Source organism: Arachis hypogaea, chromosome 16 (genome assembly GCF_003086295.3).
Source record: "Arachis hypogaea cultivar Tifrunner chromosome 16, arahy.Tifrunner.gnm2.J5K5, whole genome shotgun sequence".
NCBI classification, from domain to species: Eukaryota; Viridiplantae; Streptophyta; class Magnoliopsida; order Fabales; family Fabaceae; genus Arachis; species Arachis hypogaea.
The window spans coordinates 70,843,517-70,866,899 of NC_092051.1; the positions used below are offsets into that span (position 1 = coordinate 70,843,517).

General features: G+C 38.3%; 2 protein-coding genes across 2 annotated transcripts; one reads left to right on the plus strand and one right to left on the minus strand.

Moving 5' to 3' along the window:
• Positions 1 to 4,949: 4,949 nt before the first annotated feature.
• LOC112757144 (uncharacterized) lies at positions 4,950 to 6,053 on the minus strand. Its single transcript, XM_025805749.1, has one exon. It carries the CDS (start codon positions 6,051 to 6,053, stop codon positions 4,950 to 4,952), a length of 1,104 nt encoding a protein of 367 aa, XP_025661534.1.
• Positions 6,054 to 9,362: 3,309 nt separating this feature from the next.
• LOC112757145 (uncharacterized) lies at positions 9,363 to 11,752 on the plus strand. Its single transcript, XM_025805750.1, has 2 exons — positions 9,363 to 9,861; positions 9,942 to 11,752. Exons 1-2 carry the CDS (start codon positions 9,363 to 9,365, stop codon positions 11,750 to 11,752), a joined length of 2,310 nt encoding a protein of 769 aa, XP_025661535.1.
• Positions 11,753 to 23,383: the final 11,631 nt, after the last annotated feature.

Sequence of the window (23,383 nt, forward strand, 5' to 3'; positions counted from 1 at the left end):
TAAGTCAAGTGAGCAATTCAACTTGAGTTCACAAGTCCTAATCAAAGACTAGAGTTAGTGAAGCTCAAGCTAACTAGCAACTTTCAATCACCAACCAACAAGAGACTTTGACAATTCAAGAGTCTCTAATTGATCAATCCAAGTTAAGAACGTGAAAATCTAATTTAAAATCCTATCAAGCATTTTATCAAATACTTGGTAGGCACAAAATAAAAGCATGATAAATTAACAAGGAATATTAAATCTCAACAACGAATTGCAAGCATCAATGACTAACAATTAAAGAGAGTAACAATAACCATGGAAAAAATAAATTGCATTAATATGGAAATTGAATCTAACATCAAGAGTTCATAAACAAAATTGGAAAATAAATAAATCAACAAGAGAAGATAAACTAAGATGCTAGAATAATAGAATGTAGAATAGAAACTAAGATAAAGCAAGATGAAAATCTGAATTGGAGAAGAAATAAAGTTAAAAACCCTAAAACCTAGAGAGATGAGAGAACTTCTCTCTCTAGAAAAACTACATCTAAACCTAACAAATGTGTGAATGAGTGATTCTCCTTCCAGCTTCACTCTGCAGCCTTTAATCAGTGTTTTCGGGCCTGAAACTGGGTCAAAAGCAGCCCAGAAATTGCCCCCAGCGTTTTCTGTAACTGCAGCACGTGACGCTCTGTCACGCATATGCGTTGCTGGACTTTTTCACTGGCCACACGTAGGCGTCAGCCACGCGTGCGGGTCGTATGGACATAGGCTCAGTCACACGTACGCGTCGTTCACGGGTGCGCGTCGCTACCAGATTCTGAAATACTTGATTTTTTGTGTTCCTTCCATTTTTGCATGCTTCCTTTCCATCCTCTAAGCCATTCCTGCTCTGGTAAACCTGAAATCACTTAACACACATATCACGGTATCGAATGGTAATATGAGAGGATTAAAATTAGCAAATTTAAGGACAAAGAAGCATGTTTTGAATCATAGCACAAAATTAGGAAGGAAAATGTAAAACATGTGATTTATATGAATAAGTATGAGAATAATGTATAAAATCCGCTCAATTCAGCACAAAATAAATCGTAAAATAGCGGTTTATCAATCATAGAGGAGGCTATGGTCACGATTTTAAGATAGAGTGACAATAGATAAGTTATGATCATGCTAAAATCATGACCATAGATTAGGCTATGGTTACAGTTATACAAAAGGGTGACCGTAGAGTAACCTATGGTCACGGTTTAAAACAAGGATGACCATAGAGTAGGCTATGGACACTGTTTTAAAATAGGGTGACCATAGATAAACTATGGTCATACTAAAATTGTAACCATAGATTAGACAATGGTAATGGTTTTAAAATAGGGTGACCATAGATAAGATATGATCACACTAAAACCGTGACCATAGATTAGGCTATGGTCATGATTTTTACGTGTGAACATAGAGTAACCTATGGTCACGGTAAAAAAATGTGGCCTAAAATGTCAGAATTTAAATACTGCAACTGTGACTATAGATAAAAAAAATCGTGACCCTAGATCTATGGCCATACCAGAATAGGCCATGGTGGAAAAACTGTGACCATAGACCTATGGTCACCCTTTTCACTAGCTGACCATAGACCTTTTTTTTGTAGTGACACTAATTAACTCAGAAAATAAACAACTCAAATAATAATAAACTTAGAAATCAATAACAATAAACAAGAAGTCAATAATTAACTCAGAAAATAAACAAGTTAAGATTAACTCAGACAATTAACTACAATAAACTAATTAACTCGAAAAATAATTAACTCAAATAATACCATAACAGAAATCAGGACAATGCAGTTGGGGATCTTACACTTGTAGATTCATTCAGATGAGCAACATTGGGTCATATTGCTCTTTAGTTTTTGTGTCGCCAATGTTCTTACTTGAACTGATATCAAACTGCATAATTATCATAAAATTTGAAACAAAATCATAAAAACAAGATTAAAAATTAGAATAATAAATATAGAATTTGAAACACAAAAATATCAAAAAAGAATCCAAAAATAGAATCATAAACAAAATTTCAAACACAAAATCATCAAAACAAGGTTAAAAAAATCCTAAATTAAAATAGAATTTAAAATATCCTAAATCAAAACTTCATAAACAAAATCATAAAAACAGAACTAAAAATTAGAATAATAAACACAGAATTTAAAACCCAAAGTCATCAAAACAGAATTTAAATTAGAATCATAAACAAAATTTCAAACACAGAATTATCAAAACAGAATTAAAAAATCCTAAATCAAAGTAGATTAAAAAATAAATCAAAACAGAACTAAAAAATCCTAAATCAGATATTGTCTGGTGTGTGCTGCTGCTGTGCATGGAGGACGATGCCGACTGTTAGTGTGTGGAGGACAATGGCAGCTGCTGGTGCATGGCGCTATGGAGGAGGATGGAAAGAGAAGTGCTTCGAAGATGGAAGAGGGAGAGGAAAGGTTGTGCCGCTGCAGGACGCGAGTCAGGGTGCCATGGGGCGGTGTCAACGGCGGAGAAGGGGGTTGCTTCATCGCTGTGAGAGGATGAGAGAGTGAGAGGAGATTCGGCGCTGGGAGTGTAAGAGTGGTGGTGTTTCAGTACTGTGAAGAGTGAGACTAAACAAGAGATCCTTTGGAGGCTGTTAGTGGCGCCAGCACTGGCAAAGAGTGCTGCCGGAGATGGTTTGGGAGAGAGAGATGCAGAGAGAGAGAGAGAGAGAGAGAGAGAAGAGGTTTAGAGAGAGAAGAAGTTTAGAGAGAGTGGATCTTTCAAAACGAGGGGAGAGCGCGTGCGATTCCAATTTAGGGACAAATTACTATCAGATTTTCCGACGGTAATGCATTGCGTATGACCATAAGACAGTGTTTCATTAATTGAGCTTTATCAGCAAATAAATCCACTAGTAATTCCGACAGTAATGATTGTGTCAATTAATCTTTTTTTTTTCTTTCAAATATTATCGACGAATTTACTGTTGAAAAATAGAATTCGCTAGTAAACCTAACGTTAACGTCCGACATTAAATTTAATGATAAATTCAACAGTATTCACCTTTATTCTTTTAGTGTCCGTAGGATAAATTTTATGCTTAATATAATCTTTTAATAAAGAATATTTAAAGATTGTGAAATAAATATTGTCATAAAAAAATATAATGATATACGAGTAAATCAGTACTCTGGCTCCTAACTATTTTAATAAGTAACAATCCGTTCCCTAAGAAAACTAAAATACAATGCTGATCCTTATTCGTTCATTTCGTTGGACATCTTAACCTCCTTCTTAACCTCTCCTACAACTGATAATGACCTCACATGAATTAATTAAGTGTCTCTTCTTAAAATGGATAAGAATTTAAGTGTCTCTTTATCATCATCCTCTTGCTCAACCTCCATAAACGACGATTTAAAACTGAGAATTGATATGTGCAACTGATGATTCTTTGTTAAGGTTTCTAATCCATTAGCAAAGTTTGAAAAACTTCTACTAATTTGGGAGAAAGTAAACACATCCGTTTTGTGTATTGGGTTATCTATTTTAAATAAATTGAGCATTGACATATAGGCCGTTAACACTACAACTAGGATTGTGTCGGTTATTTGTTGACGGTGATGTTAAAGAATGGTCAAAATGTCTAATATAATGAATAGTTAGAGATTAATATGGTATTTTAATTTTATTAGGAGATAAATTGCCACTTATCAAAATAATTAGAGATTGAAATGAGAATTTATTCTACAAAGATATAAAAAAAGGTTATGCTACATGTACACTAAAATCAGTTATCAATGTCAGTCATTAATATAAAATATATATTAGAATATAAATACACATTGAAAATAAATTAAATCATACATGTATTTATATATAAATATATTAATGACTGATTTTAATAGCTAATTTTAAGGACAATTTACTTATTTAAATAAAATGACAAAAACCTTTACCCAAATGTGCAAAACGGATTGTTGTTACGTGCATGTGCAAAAACCCTATTCTATGTAATCCGTGGCAACCCACCACGGTTTCAGAAATGTGCATAAACCGTGGCAGGCTGGGACGGTTTATGGGGAAACTTATTTGAATGTAAACCGTGGGGGGTCCCAGCAGTTTACGATGGCGGCGTGGCAGGCATAAACCGTGGTAAGTCACCACGGTTTATGAAGAAAATGGTTTACACGTAAAACCCGGTAACCCACCGCGGTTTATGAGGAAAGTGCAATAAAAAGAAACCCCTGTAACCTCCCACGGTTTATGTGTGTGGAGCTATATATACCTAATCCGCTGAAGCCTGGGACGAATCATTTGGGAGAGCACAAAAAAAAGGAAGGCTTCTTGTGTTGAGAGGATTTGGGAAAACTTTGGAGTTTTGAAGGAGGAGTGGGTGGTGGAGCCAATGGAGGGGGAGGATCGCTTGTACCGACTAAATGGCGTTGCTCACGTGGCAGGCTATATCGACGAAGAGGTTAGTTACTATTATTGTTATTATTATTATTATTAAAATTCATACTAATATAAATATTGATATTATTAGGAATATTGTTAGTAAAAATATTTTATGATGTTTATTTGTATTGTTATTCTGATTAATGTTATTTACATAAAGATTGATATTATTATGGTTACTGTAAATCAAAATGTGAGAACTTTATTAATATTGTCTATGTAAATGTTAATATTATTATCGGTATTGTTAGTAAAAATATTTTATTATGGTTATTTATTTTGTTAGTCTGGTTAATAGTATTTTTGTAAAAATTGCTATTATTATGGTTATTGTTAGGGTAGAATATTTTATTTCTTTATTTTTATTCTTATCATGAGTGCATAGTATTCGTAGTTTCATTGTTTATTACACAATAAGAGAATCAATGAATTTAATGTGACGATTCTAATAATCTTTACGAAATTATGTTTGATGTTATTAGTAATGGTTGCATGTTAAGCCGCATGGATAATGCAGCGCCTGGAAGTGGCCACAGTCGCATCGGTGATCTTGGAGGGAAACTCTATAGCTACCCAGCGAGAAGCTCCCGGTTGGTGTTGTCTCCGCGACGGTGTACTCGGACTGATGCCTGTCATATAACATCACAGTGAAGTACCTAGAGTCTCTTAGGTTCCGATCAATAGCCTTGACCAATGCCTGACAGAATTCATGCCCAGATCCGAGTTGTGCCTCTGCTGTCTGTCCCCGTACCACAAATAGCTGAGCAAGCCTCCCGTAAGTTGACTTAACCAATGATGTGACCGGGAGGTTGCGAGTTTTCTTTAGCACGGAGTTCACACATTCACTGATGTTTGTGGTCATGTGCCCGAACCGTCGACCACCATCCTCATGTTGGGTCCATTTATCATACTCCATCCGGTTGGCCCAGTCACACATTGCTGGATTCTCAGTCCGCATGATGTCAAACCAGTAGTAAAACTCAGCTTCAGTCTTTGCGTAGGCAGCATTCACCAACATCCTCCTTGAGTCCTTACCTTTGAACGTTAGGGCAAAATTCGCAGCCACATGCCTAATACAGTAGGCCCAGAAAGCCCGAGGAGGCAGCCACCCAGTCTCCGGTGCCTCAAGCGCCGCCTTGATCCCATTATGCCTGTCAAAGATAACAAGGATACCCTCCTGAGGAGTCACATGCTCTCGGAGGTTGGACAAGAAGAATGACCACGACTCTGCATTTTCGCCCTTCACAAGGGCAAATGCTATCGGGAGGATGTTCGAGTTCCCGTCCTGAGCAATCGCCAACAGCAGCGTCCCTCCATACTTCCCATATAAGTGGGTACCATCAATACTGACGAGGGGCTTGCAATGCCGGAATGCCTCGATACAGGGTGGAAATGTCCAGAAAAGCCGGTGAAAGTACACCGTCGACTCATCAACCCCACCACCAATACGAATAGGAGACGTCTTCAACACCGTGATTGTTCCGGGCATTGTCGACTGGACCCCTAGCATCCAACGTGGCAACTCCGCGTAAGACTCTTCCCAATCTCCATATATTTGTGCCACTGCCTTCTGCTTGGCCATCCAGACCTTCCTGTAACTAGGCCTGAAACCGTAATCGGCTTCTGTCGCTTGTTGAAGTACCTTTACCGTAACCGCAGCATGCCAGCATCTGCCCTTACCAAAGGACGAATCCTCGCACAGATAACATGGTAGTCCAGCTGACGGTGATCACTTGAAATAGAAGTTGCCAAGCATGTGTGTGGCCCGTTGTACCTCCTAACCTCCCAAGTGCCCTTTCGTGCACGAAGCGCGACACGAATCAACCAACTACAACCCTTGCCGAATTCCTTGCATTTTCCATGATACTTCAAATGATCTGATTCGATGACTCTGTACTCAACACCTCGCCGGATGCTATAGTCCTTGACACTCAGCACAGCTTCATCTTTACTCTGGAATGATTGCCCAATCTGAAATTCTGTAGAAGATCCCCCTATTGTGTTACCACCGTCTTCCTGTTGACCAAGAGCATCCAAGTGTAGTGTGGAGAAGTGTGGAGGGTACTGCTGAGAAGCAGAACTTGAAGGCCGATGCTGCGCATGTGGATCACCACCTGTGTCATCGTCGCTGTCGTCTACGATATCAACAGGCTCCTGGTCAGACTCATCGTCACACATTACATTCTCTACTTGATCAGGTCCACCAAAGTCTTCGATATAAGGTAATAGGCCACCACCGGTGCCCACAACATGAGGAGGCTCAATGGCTGCTGTATTCTCCAAAGGTACAAAACCAACTCCCTCCGTTCGGTCTAAATCAGCCGCAAACGAAGGTGATTGAACCGGCGGAGATACGGTCCGATCGCAGGCATCGAACTAGATGCACCACCAGCGGCAGTAGGGCTAGGAACTGGCGCGGATGCCCCAGAACTATCGAGACCAACCTCCAACTTCGCGAACAACTCATGGATTCTGAGCTCCGAAAAACTCCTTACACAGTAGAACAAAACCCTAATATCTTCATCAGCCTTAACCGCAAAGGTATCATACTGAACACCGGTCGAGACAACCGCGATGAGAATCTTGTAGAATAGTTTCTTCACCCACTTGCTACCCAACACGCCAAGCTTCTCCAAGATGCTGTTCTTCAAATCTGACAAACTCATGGACGAAGTGATAAAAATACTCAGTGGTTCTCTATCGGTAAACTTCACACCATGGCTTTTGCTTTTTTTTATTTTCCCAGAATAATGCACTAAGGCAAGAAAACTCTCTTCCTCACTAGCCATTTTGAGAACGATCTCTTATGGAGCTTGAATCAGCCACATATATATAGAGTTCCCCTCATTGTAAACCGTGGCAACCTACAACGTTTTCTGGCCATAATTGAACCTACATAAACCGTTGTAACCCACAAGGGTTTATGACCAGTTAAGTTTCTTCATAAACCGTGGTGACTTACCACGGTTTATGCCTGCCACGCCGCCATCGTAAACCGCTGGGACCTCCCACGGTTTACATTCAAATAAGTTTCCCCATAAACCGTCCCAGCCTGCCACGGTTTATGAACATTTCTAAAACCGTGGTGGGTTGCCACGGATTACATAGAATAGAGTTTTTGCACATGCATGTAACAACAATCCGTTTTGTACATTTAGGTAAAGGTTTCGACTATTTTATTTAAATACGTCAATTGCCCTAATTTTAATGTACAAATAGTATTGCTCATAAAAAATTTTCTTTTTTATTTGTATTATGTAGGTGTCAAACAGGTATGTATTAATCGCAATCAATGGCATGATTTATTAAGGAATTAATAACATCTTAGATAATTTTATCGATGGAAATTTTCACCTCGTTTCCACCTTATCTTAGCATTTACAAAAATGGAGAAAATCCATTTTCTTAAAATACCGCTATTCAATATGCAAAAAGGAAGGATGAAGGATGCTACACTTTGCACGTGATTCTGCCCTTCCGTAAATTCTTTTTTCTTTTTTCGGCAAACTTTCCAAACATATGTTATAACTTAGACCATCTCCAGTAGGGAACTCATCCCAATTCCTATTTATATCCCACCTGTCATAAAAAGTAACTCCACATCAACTTTTGCGTCATAAACAGTAAATAGGAACTCAAAGCATCTTTCTCTTCTCCAATAGGAAGAACTAACTTTAGTCCCTATTGTGGTTCCACTTAATTAATTAATTAAAATTAATATAGTTACTATTTTTTACAATAATATTATTAAAATTTATAAATTTAAAAATAATTTACTATTAAAAAATGTTAATATTAAAAAAAATTAATAACTTCATACATAATAATAATAATACGCAATATATAATTTAAGATTAAACTAATTTATAAAATTATATAAAGAAAAACATAATGCAAATCTATAGTTGACGACAAATATTATGAAATTGACATATGTGTTCAATCAAGTCTTTTTTTATGTAAACAAATTTAATTAATTCTAATTGAATATAACATTATAAATAATATTTAATATTAATTTAGCATAATTATTTATGTTAATTATTATTTAAATAATTAATATAAATTATTAATTAAATAAAGATATAATTATTAATTATATTTAATTTATTAATATAAACTTTTAATTAAATAAAAATATAATTATTTAATATAATTTAATTATTAATTTAATATATATGTTATATATTTTAATTTATTTTTAATTATTTGCTATATGTCCAAACTTGGCTCATTAATTTAAATATGGAGAATATTTTGGTGAATTAGGAGAAAATGGAGGAACTGGGTGTATTACACAGGGATGGACGTGTCAGATGAAATGCACAACACGCAGGGGGCGTGGTGCATACAACACGTGGTAGGCGTGGAAGCTAGGTGGCATGCTGTGGTTGGGCCACCTAGGCAGCACGCGGAGGGCGTGCTTAGTCAGCACGCAGGGGGCGTGCTGACGTGGCCGAGCTTGGTTGGACAGCAGCTGAACCACGTGGGGGGCGTGCTGCGTCAGCACGCAGGGGGCGTGCTGACGTGGCGAGAGGTGATTGGGCCAAGTGTACACCACGTGGGGGGCGTGCTGCATCAGCACGCTGGGGGCGTGCTGCATCAGCACGCTGGGGGCGTGCTGACGTGGCGAAAGGTGATTGGTCCAAGTGTGCACCACGTGGGGGGCGTGTTAAGTGCACAGCTCTATATAAGGTAGAGCTCGAGAGTGTTTTCCATACCGAGTGAGTGAGATTTGAGTGTGTTGTGAGGATTCTTTGATGCTGTTGTTGGTGTAATGGAGGACACCGCAAATTTGGTGGTGTATCGTAATGGAGAGATAATACGTAATACTCATGAGGGAGTGAGGTTTGTGTCACAAAATCCGTTTTCGTTTGTGGTTCCATGCACGATGACGTTAATGGAGCTGCAGAACGGCCTATGTCAAAGCATGGAGAATGGTACGTTAATGAGAGTGAGCAGAATTCTGTACCGGAATCCGGTTGTTGTTTTTGGTGGTCTAATACAGTTTGATACCATTCCGATCACGGATGAAGCGAGTATGCAGAATATGTTTCAAATTCACCGGCAGACTTATACGAGACACCCGCAGATTGAGTTGTACGTTGAGTTTGAAGCTGTAGAGGCAGCAGCGGTCCAAAATGATATAGATGTAAATGATGATATAGCTGCGGTGTTCGAAGGAATGAATAGTGACAGCGAAGAGGACTTCGAAGCCACTTATGAAGCCGGCGATGAAGATGAGGATGGTGATGTGGGAGCTGAGGCAGCAGTGGAGAATGTAGTGGTTCATCCCTCGAGCAGTCAACCGATGGGCGTTCCACCTTTTATGTGTGAGTTGGATCTCGACGCCATGCATGCCCCCGAGTTTCCGGAATATGCAAACAGAGGTACGTGTTTACTAAATAAGAAGTTTTTGTAACTTTATACCTTGGACTGTGCAATAAACGATGATTTCGGCTTTCTGTAGGTATTGCTGATCCTGAGGACGGAGAGTTCCGAATTGGAATGGAATATAGCTCTAGAAAGTCGGTCGTTGCAGCAATTAGAAGTTTCACTATATCTAGAGGAGTTGACTATGATGTGTATGAGTCTGAGCCACAGACGTTCTATGCAAAATGCAAGATGTACGGGCGTGGATGTGACTGGCTTATCCGAGCCAGCTTGATACGAAGAAAAGGTTGTTGGGAGATACGCAGATACAACGGTAGGCACACGTGCACCATCGGAACGATTTCACAAGATCATTCCAAGTTGGACTCAGATACAGTTGCTGAGGCTATAAGGCCGTTGGTCGAGACGGACCCGTCCATCAAGGTGAAATCTATAATTGCGGAAGTCCAGTCAAGGTTCAACTATACCATAAGTTATCGAAAGGCTTGGTTGGCAAAGCAGAAGTCTGTTGCCAACGTTTTTGGTGATTGGGAGGAATCTTACCAAGCATTGCCGTGGTGGCTCTCGGTCATGGTGCAGAAGATTCCTGGTTCAGTTGTCCAAATAGAAACACGTCCACTCTACAACGGGAATGAGGAGGCACAAGGTGTAAAAATACTTCATCGTGTATTTTGGAGTTTCAATCCATGCATTAGGGCATTCAGGCATTGCAAGCCCCTGGTTCAGGTTGACGGCACACACCTATACGGAAAATACAAAGGTACACTTCTAGTCGCTGTTGCACAAGATGGGAACCAGAACATTGTGCCTATCGCCTTTGCCTTGGTGGAAGGTGAGACAGCTGATGCGTGGCACTTCTTCCTCAGGAATCTGCGACAGTATGTTGTTAGAAAAGACGGTGTGGGTATGATCTCAGACCGGCATGAGTCAATACGGGCAGCAGTTAATCGTTCTGGTGGTGACTGGCAACCTCCAAGAGCATGGTGGATGTTTTGTATAAGACACATCGGCAGTAACTTCTTAAGGGCATTCAAAGTCCCTCACTTGCAGAAGCTTGTTGTCAATATAGGGTATTCAAGAACGGTGGAGGAGTATAATATCAACTATAAGAGGTTGGAAGAGCGAGGCGAGGCATATGCCAGGTGGTGCGATGCCATCGGACTCAGACATTGGGTATTGGCATTCGACGAGGGACATCGATGGGGCCACATGACAACGAACCTTGTCGAGTGTATTAACTCCGTGTTGAAGGGTGCCCGTAATCTACCTGTGTTGGCGCTGGTCCGAGCAACATATTACAGGTTAAATGAACTCTTTACGCGGAAGAGTGCCGAGACTCACGAACGGAAGCGTGCTGGATTTACGTACTCCGCATTTGCGCAACAGCGGATAGAAGCAAGTATGCAGCAGGCTGGGAATATAGTTGTGCACCGCTTTGATAGACGAAATGAGGTGTTTGAGGTGCGCGAAATGACTACTGGAAAGGTGTTAGTTGTTGATCTAGCGCGACGGACGTGTGACTGTGGGCACTTTCAGGTCGAACGAATACCATGTCGCCATGTTATTGCTTGCTGTGCTAACCAGCGGCTCGATTGGCAGTTGTATGTGCATGATGTTTACAAGATGACGGAAGTTCGTAAGGTATATAGGTTTGAGTTCACACCATTAGGAGATCCCGAGACATGGCCTCCTTATGAGGGACCCACATTGGTCGCTAATCCCGCACAGAGGCGAACGTCTAAAGGCAGGCCCAAACTGACCCGATACCTGAATGAAATGGACTCACGTGACATGCGTGGTCCTCGGATATGCCGTCTCTGTGGTGCTCAGGGTCATAGTCGGAGTAGGTGTCCGCAGCGTGCTGGACCGAGTGGTGCTGGTTCATAGTTTAGGGTGGTCATGTTTGTACTTTTTAATTTGCATTTCGTCAGTTGATGCTTTTGAAATCAGACGTGTTTGTATTTTTCAAATGAAGTCTATCCATTGATATCTTAATGTCTGCTTAAAAAGGTCATTAACTGATTTCCTTAAGTTAATATACAAAAAAAGGAACTACAGGTTACATAAGTTAACAAAGCAAACATTAAACACGAATTACATTAACTTATCTCTGAAAATAAAATCTAGATAACATAAACCGAAGCTCACTTCTTTCCACCAAAGTACCTCAGTCCCTTACCCATAATGCCCAGACTGAACCGCGATGGAGTATACCTATCAGGTGGATTTCGCTCCGTCCGTAGGTCATATGGGTGACCTCGAACTGAGTCATCCACCTCCGGAGCTCCCGAACCACCTGCCTCTGTAGGAGCGGCCGAGCCACCTGCATCTATCGGAGTGGCCGACCCGCCAACCTCTGCTGGAGCGGATGATCCGGGGTTGAACGTGTCAACAACTCTGTATGCCCGCTGACGGTGCATAAAACCACTATCACATGACGCACTCGCTGACGTGCGGTCGGAGGTACGACCGTGCAAACTATGAGCCATATCTACTGATGCCCTATGTGGATCAGCTGACCCCGACAGTGAGGGTATACCACTAAAATCTGACCAGCCACCCAAACCAGCCTCTCCGCCGCTGGAGAAGTCAAACCAATCTGTACCGGAAGGAATGGTAAGTACGGGATCATGATGCTGACCGGACTGACCGTGGTCACTATGCTGAGAATGGTGGCTGCTCTGAGCATGGTGGCTGTGCTGAGAGTGCTGGGAATGGTGGCTGCTCTGAGCGTGGTGGCTGTGCTGAGAGTGGTGACTGCCCTGAGAGTGATGGCTACCATGACTGTAGTCCGGTGGCTGTGGTATATAATAAGGAATCGGCTCAAACACTGCATGCTGTGGGGCAGGTGGCTGTGGGGGAGGTGGCTGTGGATGATGAGGAACGTACGCCGTCAATCTCAACAGATGTCCATAGGAGCGTATGTACCAATCCCGATACTCTACCGTCGGAAAAAAATCCCAGGTCGGAAGGGGGTGCCGATCCCGCAATCGACTGTGTCGCCTGTTGCCCCACTCCTCTATCCATGGTCCATGCAAGACTGACCAGTCATGTTGCTGCACTCCACGTAGAACGACGCAATGCTGATCAACTGGAATATCCCTTGCTGCCCGCGGAGGAGTTTGTGCATATCCATACTGACGCATCACTCGGTCCGCAGGGTGCCACTCGACACACTCGAACGACAACAACGGAGCAACGACGTCACACACCTCAAGATGGGGATATAACTCGTCCGGAACGATCAATCCGTGATATGGCCGCCACTCAAACTGCCACAATATTATTGGCATATTAGAACCCTAACAATAATGGATTGAAAACGGAACAGCTAAAATATAACTATTTACCTCTTGCATGTAGTCTATGTCATGCCTGAATGTCTCTACGGTCTTGGATAACCACGCTGTGGTCCGTTCCGAATGACTCCACCTAACACATTATCATTTGAAAAAATTTAAATAAAACAACATATATCAAACATGCATCATGAATATAACACACGACTAAAATAAGACTTATTACCTCCTGGCAACTGGTATCTCGGCGGGTGGAAGGGTTTGTCTCGGTACGGGAGCAAGACACGGCATTCGCTCCCATGCCCAAACAAACAACAGATTCAGAGGGCCATCCATCTCCTTTGTATCATATCGTGATGCACGGCATAACGCTCTGTAAAGATGAGCGAGACAAGCTGACCCCCAGCTATAAGTATGGATCCGCTCGAAATCGCGAAGCAATGGTAGATATTTTGCATGGGCATATGAGGTCGACTTGTCCGTGAATAGGGTCGTCCCTAACAAACAGAAGATATGACATCTAACGTATCTCCTTATGGACTCCTCAGTGTCCAACGGCTCTGCGTCTCTAATACGTCGAACCCAACCCAACTTTATATAGGACTTCGCATTATGACTGACTGATGGCTCACGACCGAATATCGCTATGCCCTGACTCTGAATGAACTCGCTACTACTATCTGTCCATCCACTGACAGGCTCTCCATCAATCGGTAGGCCGAATATATGAGCGACATCCTCTAATGTCACTGTAACCTCACCGATCGGCAATACAAAGCTGTGGGTTTCAGGCCTCCACCTTTCAACCAGAGCAGCTAACATGGGGTGAAATCCTCTTATGACTCCAATTCTGGAGACGTGGTAGAATCCCGTGGCGCGTAAGTAGTTCTCCACCATCGGATTCCACGTCTGTGGTGGATCCAATTTACGCACCAACAAATTTCTGTTAGGCTGCATCAACAAAGATATATGTTACATTAATTAAAGAATAATCCTTACAAATAGTATAATAAACATTCACATATTTATAAGATAACAATATTTAATAATATTAAGCTATAACGTATTATTTACTAAATTTATCAATTTATTTATTTTTTTTAATTTTTTAATAACGATATAGTATAACATATTATAATAATAATATACTATTATATATTTTTTAAACGGTTTACATATTTAGTTTATTATAATAATCCTCACTATGCAACGTATATTACTATTACAACATCAGAATATGTTTTTTATTCTTCAACATACTCTTAATAACAAAATTTATAACAAAATAATTATTATTATCATTATTATTATTATTATTATTATTATTATTATTATTATTATAACCCTATTATTATTATTATTATTATTATTAATTTTAATTTTATAAAAATTATTCTTATAATCTTAAAATATTTATAAACTACATAAAATAATATTCTCAATACAAATAATATACATGCATAAAAAAAATACATAAAAAATAAAATAATTTAAATACGTCAAACAAAAAAAAATTTGCTTACTTACATAAATAGGATGGTCCAAGTAGTTGATAATATGTTCTTCAGGCAACACATAATCACGCACCATTTTTTATCAATCCTATAAACTAATACTACTCACTCACAGCTTCTTCCTTCTCTCGCACTCCCTTCTGTTTTGTGCTTCAGCATAACTCAAAACCATCAATGGGAGGTGAAGAAGAACCAAGGCATGCATATATATACATGGAGCAGCACTGGCGCTGGTTCCCGGGGTGGGGGGGCTGTCTCCTGCATGCAGGCAGGACTGCAACACGCCCCCCGCGTGGTGTAGCAGGTGCCTTGGGACTCCGCGCACCATCACGGACTTCGACGTACCACGCCCCCTGCGTGGTGACTCACCACGCCCCCGGCGTTCTGCCACATCAGCCACCACGCCCTACGCGTGCTGCCACCTGCCTCTCTCGTTCACCCACCACGCCCCCGGCGTGCTGCCAACTGGCTATCCTGCTCAGCCACCACGCCCCCGGCGTGCTGCCAAATGGCTCTTCCGCTCAGCCACCACGCCCCCGGCGTGTTGTTGGTGAGCTCCACCCTCCGGTAATTCCCCTCCTTGGCCAATATCCGGCCAATTCACCAACCCTGCATCCATACAGAAAATAATTTCCGTCCAAACTTGATTGGAATGCAAGAGTCCTTCTGAGAAGAGACTCTCCTTCTTGGTCCACGTGAAGGAATTGCATTTTTTTTCACTCCAACGCTTCAAAGTCCTTCTATGTCAGAGAAGGGACTCCACTTTTATCCCATTGGAGTTGCTCTTATAACTCATAACAGAAAAGCTACAAATAAAGTTTGGAATATTTGATATTTTGCTGTGTAATATTTTCAATTATTTAACCAGTACTATACTTATTACTAGAATCAGTAGTTGATGAAACTTATTGTTCAAAATTAACACTTGGGGATATAATGACAATGACTTAGAGATTGACAATTTTACAGCCCATTTTATTATTCATTGTCTTCAATCGAAAAAAAGCAAATTTAAGATTTGGGAATGACACACAAGATAGACATTTTGACTAATTCTATGGTGTCTATGAGTTAGTGTTTAAATTTTGTCTAATTTATTTTTTATAGTAAATTTTGATTTTTTAAAAATTATTTATTATTATATTTTTTAAATTAAATATTATTTTTTAACTTTTTTTAATAAATAGACACCACTTTTTAAATATCATAGTATTCACCAGACATTTTTACCCTATTCTTATTCTTATTGCGCTATTATGGACTCCAATAGAAGCAAAATCCAATCTGGCATTAAACCGATAAGTTATTGCAGAAATGTGGCGCATTTAGGAAATTGGCATGCCTTCAGATCTGTGTTCCGCTGATGGAATAAATGATTGGCGGCTACACACACGAGAGTCCAATAATATTCTTAGTTAACCACCCAAAGGTCCAAAAGAATGAAAGATAATTATGATGAACCACGCCACTAATTATTTTTAAGTTTTGAGTAATTACCCAAATCAGTCCCCAGGATTTTAGAATCGGACATTTTAGTCCCCAAGAAAAATTAATACACGGATCAGTCTCTAAGGTTTTACTCCGACAGATAAATCAATCCCCAATTCATTTTCCGGCAGAGTAATCACCCAGATCAGTCCCTAAAGATTTTAAAAACGGACATTTTAGTCCCCAAGAAAAACTAATGTACAAATCAATCCCCAACTTTTCTCTCTATTAGACATAATAGTCCCCCTTCCAAAAATAAAATAAAATAAAATAATTATTATTATTAATTGCACAATAATATTGTACTATATTTTTTGTATTTTTTAGACAAAATAATGATAAATTTATTCATTAGATTCTTATATATATATATATATATATATATATATATATATATATATATATATATATATATATAGTCACTCAATAATAATAATAATAATAATAATAATAATAATAATAATAATAATAAAATTATTAGATATTATTTTACAAGAAATTCAAAGTTAAAATCATTTGATATTTTTGTATTTAATATAATCAAAAGATGTCCTATGTAAAAAAAATTATATATGTTTATATTAAAAAATATATATTAAAACAAAATATTTTAATTTGAATTTATATTAAATACATATTTTTAATACAAACATATTTTTTAAAATAGTACATCTTTTGATTATATTAAATACAAAAATATCAAATGATTTTAATCTTGATTTATTTGTAAAATAATCTCTAATAATTTTATTTATTATTATTATTATTAATTACATAATAATATTATACCATAATTTTTGTATTTTCTAGATAAAAATAATAATAAATTTATTCATTAAATTCTTATATATATATATATATAGTCACTCAATAATAATAATAATAATAATAATAATAATAATAATAATAATAATCAATAAAATTATTAGAGATTATTTTATAAGAAATTTAAGGTTGAAACCATTTGATATTTTTGTATTTAATATAATCAAAAGATGTACTATTTTAAAAAATATGTTTGTATTAAAAAAATATGTATTTAATATAAATTCAAATTAAAATATTTTGCTTTAATACATATTTTTAATATAAACATATATAATTTTTTTTACATAGGACATCTTTTGATTATATTAAATACAAAAAGATCAAATGATTTTAACTTTGAATTTCTTGTAAAATAATACCTAATAATTTTTTTATTATTATTATTATTATTATTATTATTATTATTATTATTATTGAGTGACTATATATATATATATAAGAATTTAATGAATAAATTTATCATTATTTTTGTCTAAAAAATACAAAAAATATAGTACAATATTATTGTGCAATTAATAATAATAATTATTTTATTTTATTTTATTTTTGGACGGGGGACTATTATGTCTAACAGAGAGAAACGTTGGAGATTGATTTGTACATTAATTTTTCTTGGGGACTAAAATGTCCGTTTTTAAAATCTTTGGGGACTAATCTGGGTAATTACTCTGCCGGAAAATGAACTGGAGATTGATTTGTCTGCCGGAATAAAACCTTGGGGAATGATCTGTGTATTAATTTTCCTTGGGGACTAAAATGTCCGATTTTAAAATCCTCGGGAACTGATTTGGGTAATTACTCTTAAGTTTTTAACTCTGATCGTAAAGGTCATTATGAAATCAATACCTATTAACCTCCCGGCCCGATATTTTCCATAATTTCAATGAGAATTAGACTATTTAAATAATTTACGCCTTAAGAATATTAGATTATAAATTGAAAAATTAAAATATAAAAAATTTAAATTTTTAATATATTTATTTTACCGCTATTAAAAGATAAAATTTAAAAATTTTTGCTAATAATAATAATTAGTTTTTTAATTATTGTTATAAGCATGATTATGATGAAAATCAGATTGAGCTGGTCCAACCACAAATTTAAAAACCATATATCAATTGCTGAATTGAACGAAATTTGGTCGATTTGTTTAAACTGGAACTTGGTCATTTTTAGCTAAACGGTGTCGTTTTAAAGTTTAATGATAAAAAAAAAATGTGAAATCCTGCTCAACTACTCTATCTTATCCTTCTCTTTGGTTCAAACTTTAAAGCGTTGACACCTGAAGCTCTAGCTCCTCCACCACTGCCGAAAGGACTGCCGTTCGTCATGCTTAGGCACCACCGTCGGCAACTAGTTGTCTGTTTTTCTTCCTCATTCAACAGTTGCACCTCCTTCCTCGAGTTCAGTGTCAATCCTTGGTTTTTGTTTGCTCCGTCGCGCTCAGGCACCACTGCCTTTGTTTGGTCGTCAAAGTTTCCAACCCACTGTTGGAGTCTGCTAGGTGTGTTGGAGTCTGCTCTTCGTTTGTCAGTCGCAGTTTCTTCCAACCCACACCGTCATGCTCATCGCTTGGCCTCTGTCACCGACATACTTCTTCCCCTCTACTCAAACTACTCAGAAGTCGGAACAAAGGTTTATGATTCTGCTAGTGCCATTCGGATTGGTTGTTTTGTTTTTTTTTTTTAATTTTTCTTTCTTGGTTTTTTGTTCTTCGTTTTAGGATTCTGCTGCTGTAAGTGCTGTTCAGATTGAATTGTTGAAAGATTAGCTCTACTCATTACTACTGTATTGTGTTTGTACTCTGTTTTATTGCTTTTCTTTTTGTGTTGTAATGAAAATAATTTAGCTGAAATTACACATTACACTCATTACAACTATTCATTGTTAATCTTTGAAAAAGTTTATTTGTCTTTATTAAAATTATGCTGAAATTATGTTCACTAGTACTATTCATTGTTATTCTTTGAAAAAATTTATTAATCTTTGTTAAAATTATGCTAAAATTATGCTATTATGCTCGTTGCTACTGCTCATTGTTAATCTTTGGAAAAGTTTATTAATTTTTATTAAAATTATACTGAAATTATAATGAAAATTATGTTGAAATAATGTTCATTGCTACTGTTCATTGTTAATATTTACAAAAGGTTATTAATCTTTGTTAAAATTATGCTGAAAATTATTGAAAGTAGTAAAACCACTTTAACAAATAATAGTTAACAGCGGCTCAAAGTAAAAAGTCTAAAAGATTGTGTTTATACTTCTCAAAAATAGTTAACAAATGTGTGTATAAATAGGGATTAGTTTATTAGAGCTGTGTACGATTTTCTTTTATTCTTTAAAATATTTCTTACTTAACAAAACTACTCCATTAACTCATCAAAATTTCCTTCTTCCTGCTACTAGTTCTTCTTTCTGCTACTAGTTCTTGTTTTCTTCATCACTTGTTTTTGTTGTTTTCTATTGATTAGTCTTTAGTAATCTTTTTTCTCTCTTTTAAAATATGCTAAAAATTATGTTGAAATTATGTTTATTGTTACTACTCATTGTTAATCTTTAGAAAAGTTTATTAACTTTGATAAAATTATGCTAAAACCTTGTTAATATTTGTTAATTTTTTAATATCATTTTTTTTTTGTTATTTGACTTTTAAATTTGTATTTCAATAAAATTATAAGACTTTGGTTGATATTTAATTTTAAATTTAAATGGTATTTAAGATTTATATTAAATTATAATTATAATTTAGTATACTTATTTATATTTTGTTTATTATTTTATTATAAAACGATTCTTCCAGTTGAATTACAATTAAATCGATTGAACCAATAAATTAATAAACTAGTAGTTAAAATAATTGAATGACTTGTCCAATTTTTAGAAACTTATTTATAAGTATTATGTTATGTTTGGACATAACTACATTATTTTAAAAAATATAATATTAAAATTCGAATAATCTCATCTTATATATAAACTTTAAATATAAGTTTAAAACACTTTAAATTATAAGCTTTATAATTAGGTGTTACATCATGCTACTGATCAGTGGTTACCTGATGACTAACTAGTCCAACAATCAGTTGCATATCAGATAGTTGCCACTGTTGGCTGACTTCAGGAGGTGCAACGATCTGTCGTGGGGGTCCATTGTGCTTGCATGGACGTACCACTCCTTGTGCAATGCAGCACATCGTGAGCCCACGGACATAGCCAAATGTATACCGCTACTAGTCTCGTGGATATACCACAGGATTCCATAGTGGTGTCCGCCAGAGATGTAGATTCCGACCTTTCCCCTAGCAGTGAGGTAATTGTTATCGTTTAATGTTCTTGTCAATTTCTATTTATTCAATTCAAGTTTTACCTGCACGAATTGACACAAATTAATTACTACGTATGTTAACAGGTTGATCGGGGTAACCCAGCAGATTAGGGACCACCATGCACAGAGAGTCCTCAATTGGCATACGGCGCTAGTTCGGTTGCATTTGGACAAGGTATACCCTTATTTTTTACTTAATTGAATATGAAACATTTGAGTACAATTTATTGTATAAACTGCTTCTAATGAGCCTACGACACTTGGTTATGCAGTTTTGGTGGATGCCGTATGCCAACCCCAGACTTCATGATATTACTCTGGACTGGGTGAGTTTGGCGGAGAGTGGGGAACTTGGTTGTCTATTGTCCCCTTGATGTGCTTTAATATTGTCGAGTTTCACTAGGCCGATAAGGTGAAACGACAGTTTGGAGGTGAGCAGCCAGTTTATGGCGATTCGGTTAATATCAACAAGTTTCTGCCCACTACTAGACGGAAGAGGATGTGTGATGGCCTACTTGCCTTCAGGAGTGATATGATGGTTTCAGAGCTCGGTTTGAGGAGGGCCACATGATCTCCATTCAGCCTACCATCGATGACAAGCCGACGCAGGAGTACTAGGTCTGGTACCGGCAGGCCTGCCGGGTCAGACATCTGTCTGGGGAGGATGTGCTTGATGACCCCAGAGTTTCAACCCTCCCTGACGAAGTGTGACTAGACACTCAGAGACCTGCTCGGAGGAAGAGGAGTGGGAAGGACCTCGGAGGAGCTATAGTGCCTCGACGAGAGTGCGTCAGAACCTGCAGAAAGAGGATGGACATTGAGTCAAAGGAGGAGGTAGAGTATGCCCAGCAGGAGGATGTCGGGGACATACCCGAGAATACGGACGACTCCACGATGGATGAGATATAGTTCGACGAAGTATTTCATGTTTGGACGGCTAACTAGTAGACCATGCAAATGATTACAGAGCAGTTCCGCATGGCCAAAAAACATGGTGCCGCCTATGGTGTACCTTTCTCTGCCTCACCAATGACTACCTTAGTTTGGGTGCCTTAGATGTCCCTAGGTGCCAGCTCCTCCAACGGACTAGATCTCTAACCAGGGTCTTAGTATGCTACACCTCCCTCCGTTGACTACGACCGACTGATCACATTGGTTACCTCCCCAACTTTACTATCCGCCACCGCCACGACACTTCCAGACACAGGCGACTGATCAGGCACATCCGTACCTTCCACATCCTCCTCCACCACCGTCACATGCAGTGGCCCTTCCACCACCACCGGCTCCTTAGGACCCGCGAGGCTGCAAACCACCTCGCCAGACCCAGCCTCCCCCTTATGGTACCGGGCATTGCCTTCATTACCCTAGGGACCAGCATCCATGATCGGCAGGACGTGTTGTTAGATTAGTTAGTAGTTTATCCTATATTGCTCCAGAGTACAGTGTTTTGTATCAAAATTTTACATTATAGTGATGTACTCCTTTATTTCTGTCTTTGTTTTATACGCCTTGTTTAACGAATTTTTTTAGTTACTATCCATGCCTTAATTAAGGTTATGTATGCAAATTATTATAATAAAACATAAAACATAGGCAGTTCAATTACTAAATAAAATAAAATAACAATGACACATAACGTAACCTCAAATGAATTGAATGCTTGTAGTACATATGAAATGCGACACAAGTTACACAATTACTAAGTATCCTCTGTGGGTTGATTCAGACAACCCCTCCGAGTATGGCCTGTTTACCGACATAGCCCGCATCGTTTCTCTTGGCACTCCACCTCGTCCATATTGTTATGAAACCTCGTAGAAACTGGTCTGCCAGTTACCTTTCTATGCATGGCTGAATTAGGGCGCAAACGTATCCCATGCCACTCTAGCCAAAGCTTCTCATCAGGGATCGAGTAAACTCTACCACGTAAACCTTGAACACATACTCTTAAAGGTAGATTGGATGAACATATGACCCCCACTCGACGCTCGCAGCAGCACAAGCAGTAAGTGCATGACAACAAGGGAAATGAGGTGATTGGAAAAGCCCACAGTCGCATGTCCCCAAACTCAACTGAACACGGAATGAGCCTTAGCTCCAACCCTCAAACGACTCTAATTCCTGTACCAAAAAAACCGAAGCCCTCCTATTACAATGTGTAACCCGCATCTTCTGGATACCCTCTCTACTCTTTTCAACCGCAACCTGCAGCCACTGTGAATACCAATTACCCGCTGACATTTGAGCCTGCGCCTCCTTACCCTTCCGGACGAACAACTGCTGCAGCCTCTCGTACATGTATCTCACAATAGCTGAAATGGGTAGTGATGGTTTTCAGTGGCTAAGAGAAGAGGGGGTTGAATCTTAGCCCCTTTTTCACTTCAAAATACTTGCTGGTCTTTGAAACAACTTCAAGAGACTTTTTGCTTTTTGTCTCGTACCCAGCCACGAGACTTTTCTTTTTATCTCGCCACCTGGCACGAGATATTTTTCGGTTTTATCTCCTGGGCAGCAGAAATAGAAAATGGAGTAGAAGAGAGAGAAAATTACACCAAGATATATCCTGGTTCAGCTACTAAGTGCAAGGCAGCCTATATCCAGTCTCCATTACAACAATGATGGATTTTCACTATAATCATTTTTTATTACAAACACCAATTCTCCCTAGGAACTACCCTTCCTATCCGGGTCAAGTCCAGAATCTAAACCCCAATCCTAAACTTGACTTGATCACTGCCAAGCTTTTCAACTGCTAAGTGCTAACCTAACTTGCAAGAAGATTCTCACAGAATCATGAAACACAACACAGATGTACAAAGAAACTCTAAGGACATCTATGACTTTTTCTTTTAATTTTGCACTCTCTACTTTTTTCCGCTCTATGGCTTTTTCTTACAAACCTCACTATTTGCCTTTTTTCATGAGACTCAAGACAGATAAAATTAAACAAAAAAAATACAAAATAAAGAACATTGAAGGAGAAGAACTTCTCTTAGCTTAGGTAGCTTTGAGAACCATGTGCCTTGCACTCTCACTCCTTGCTTCAAGCCCTGGCTGT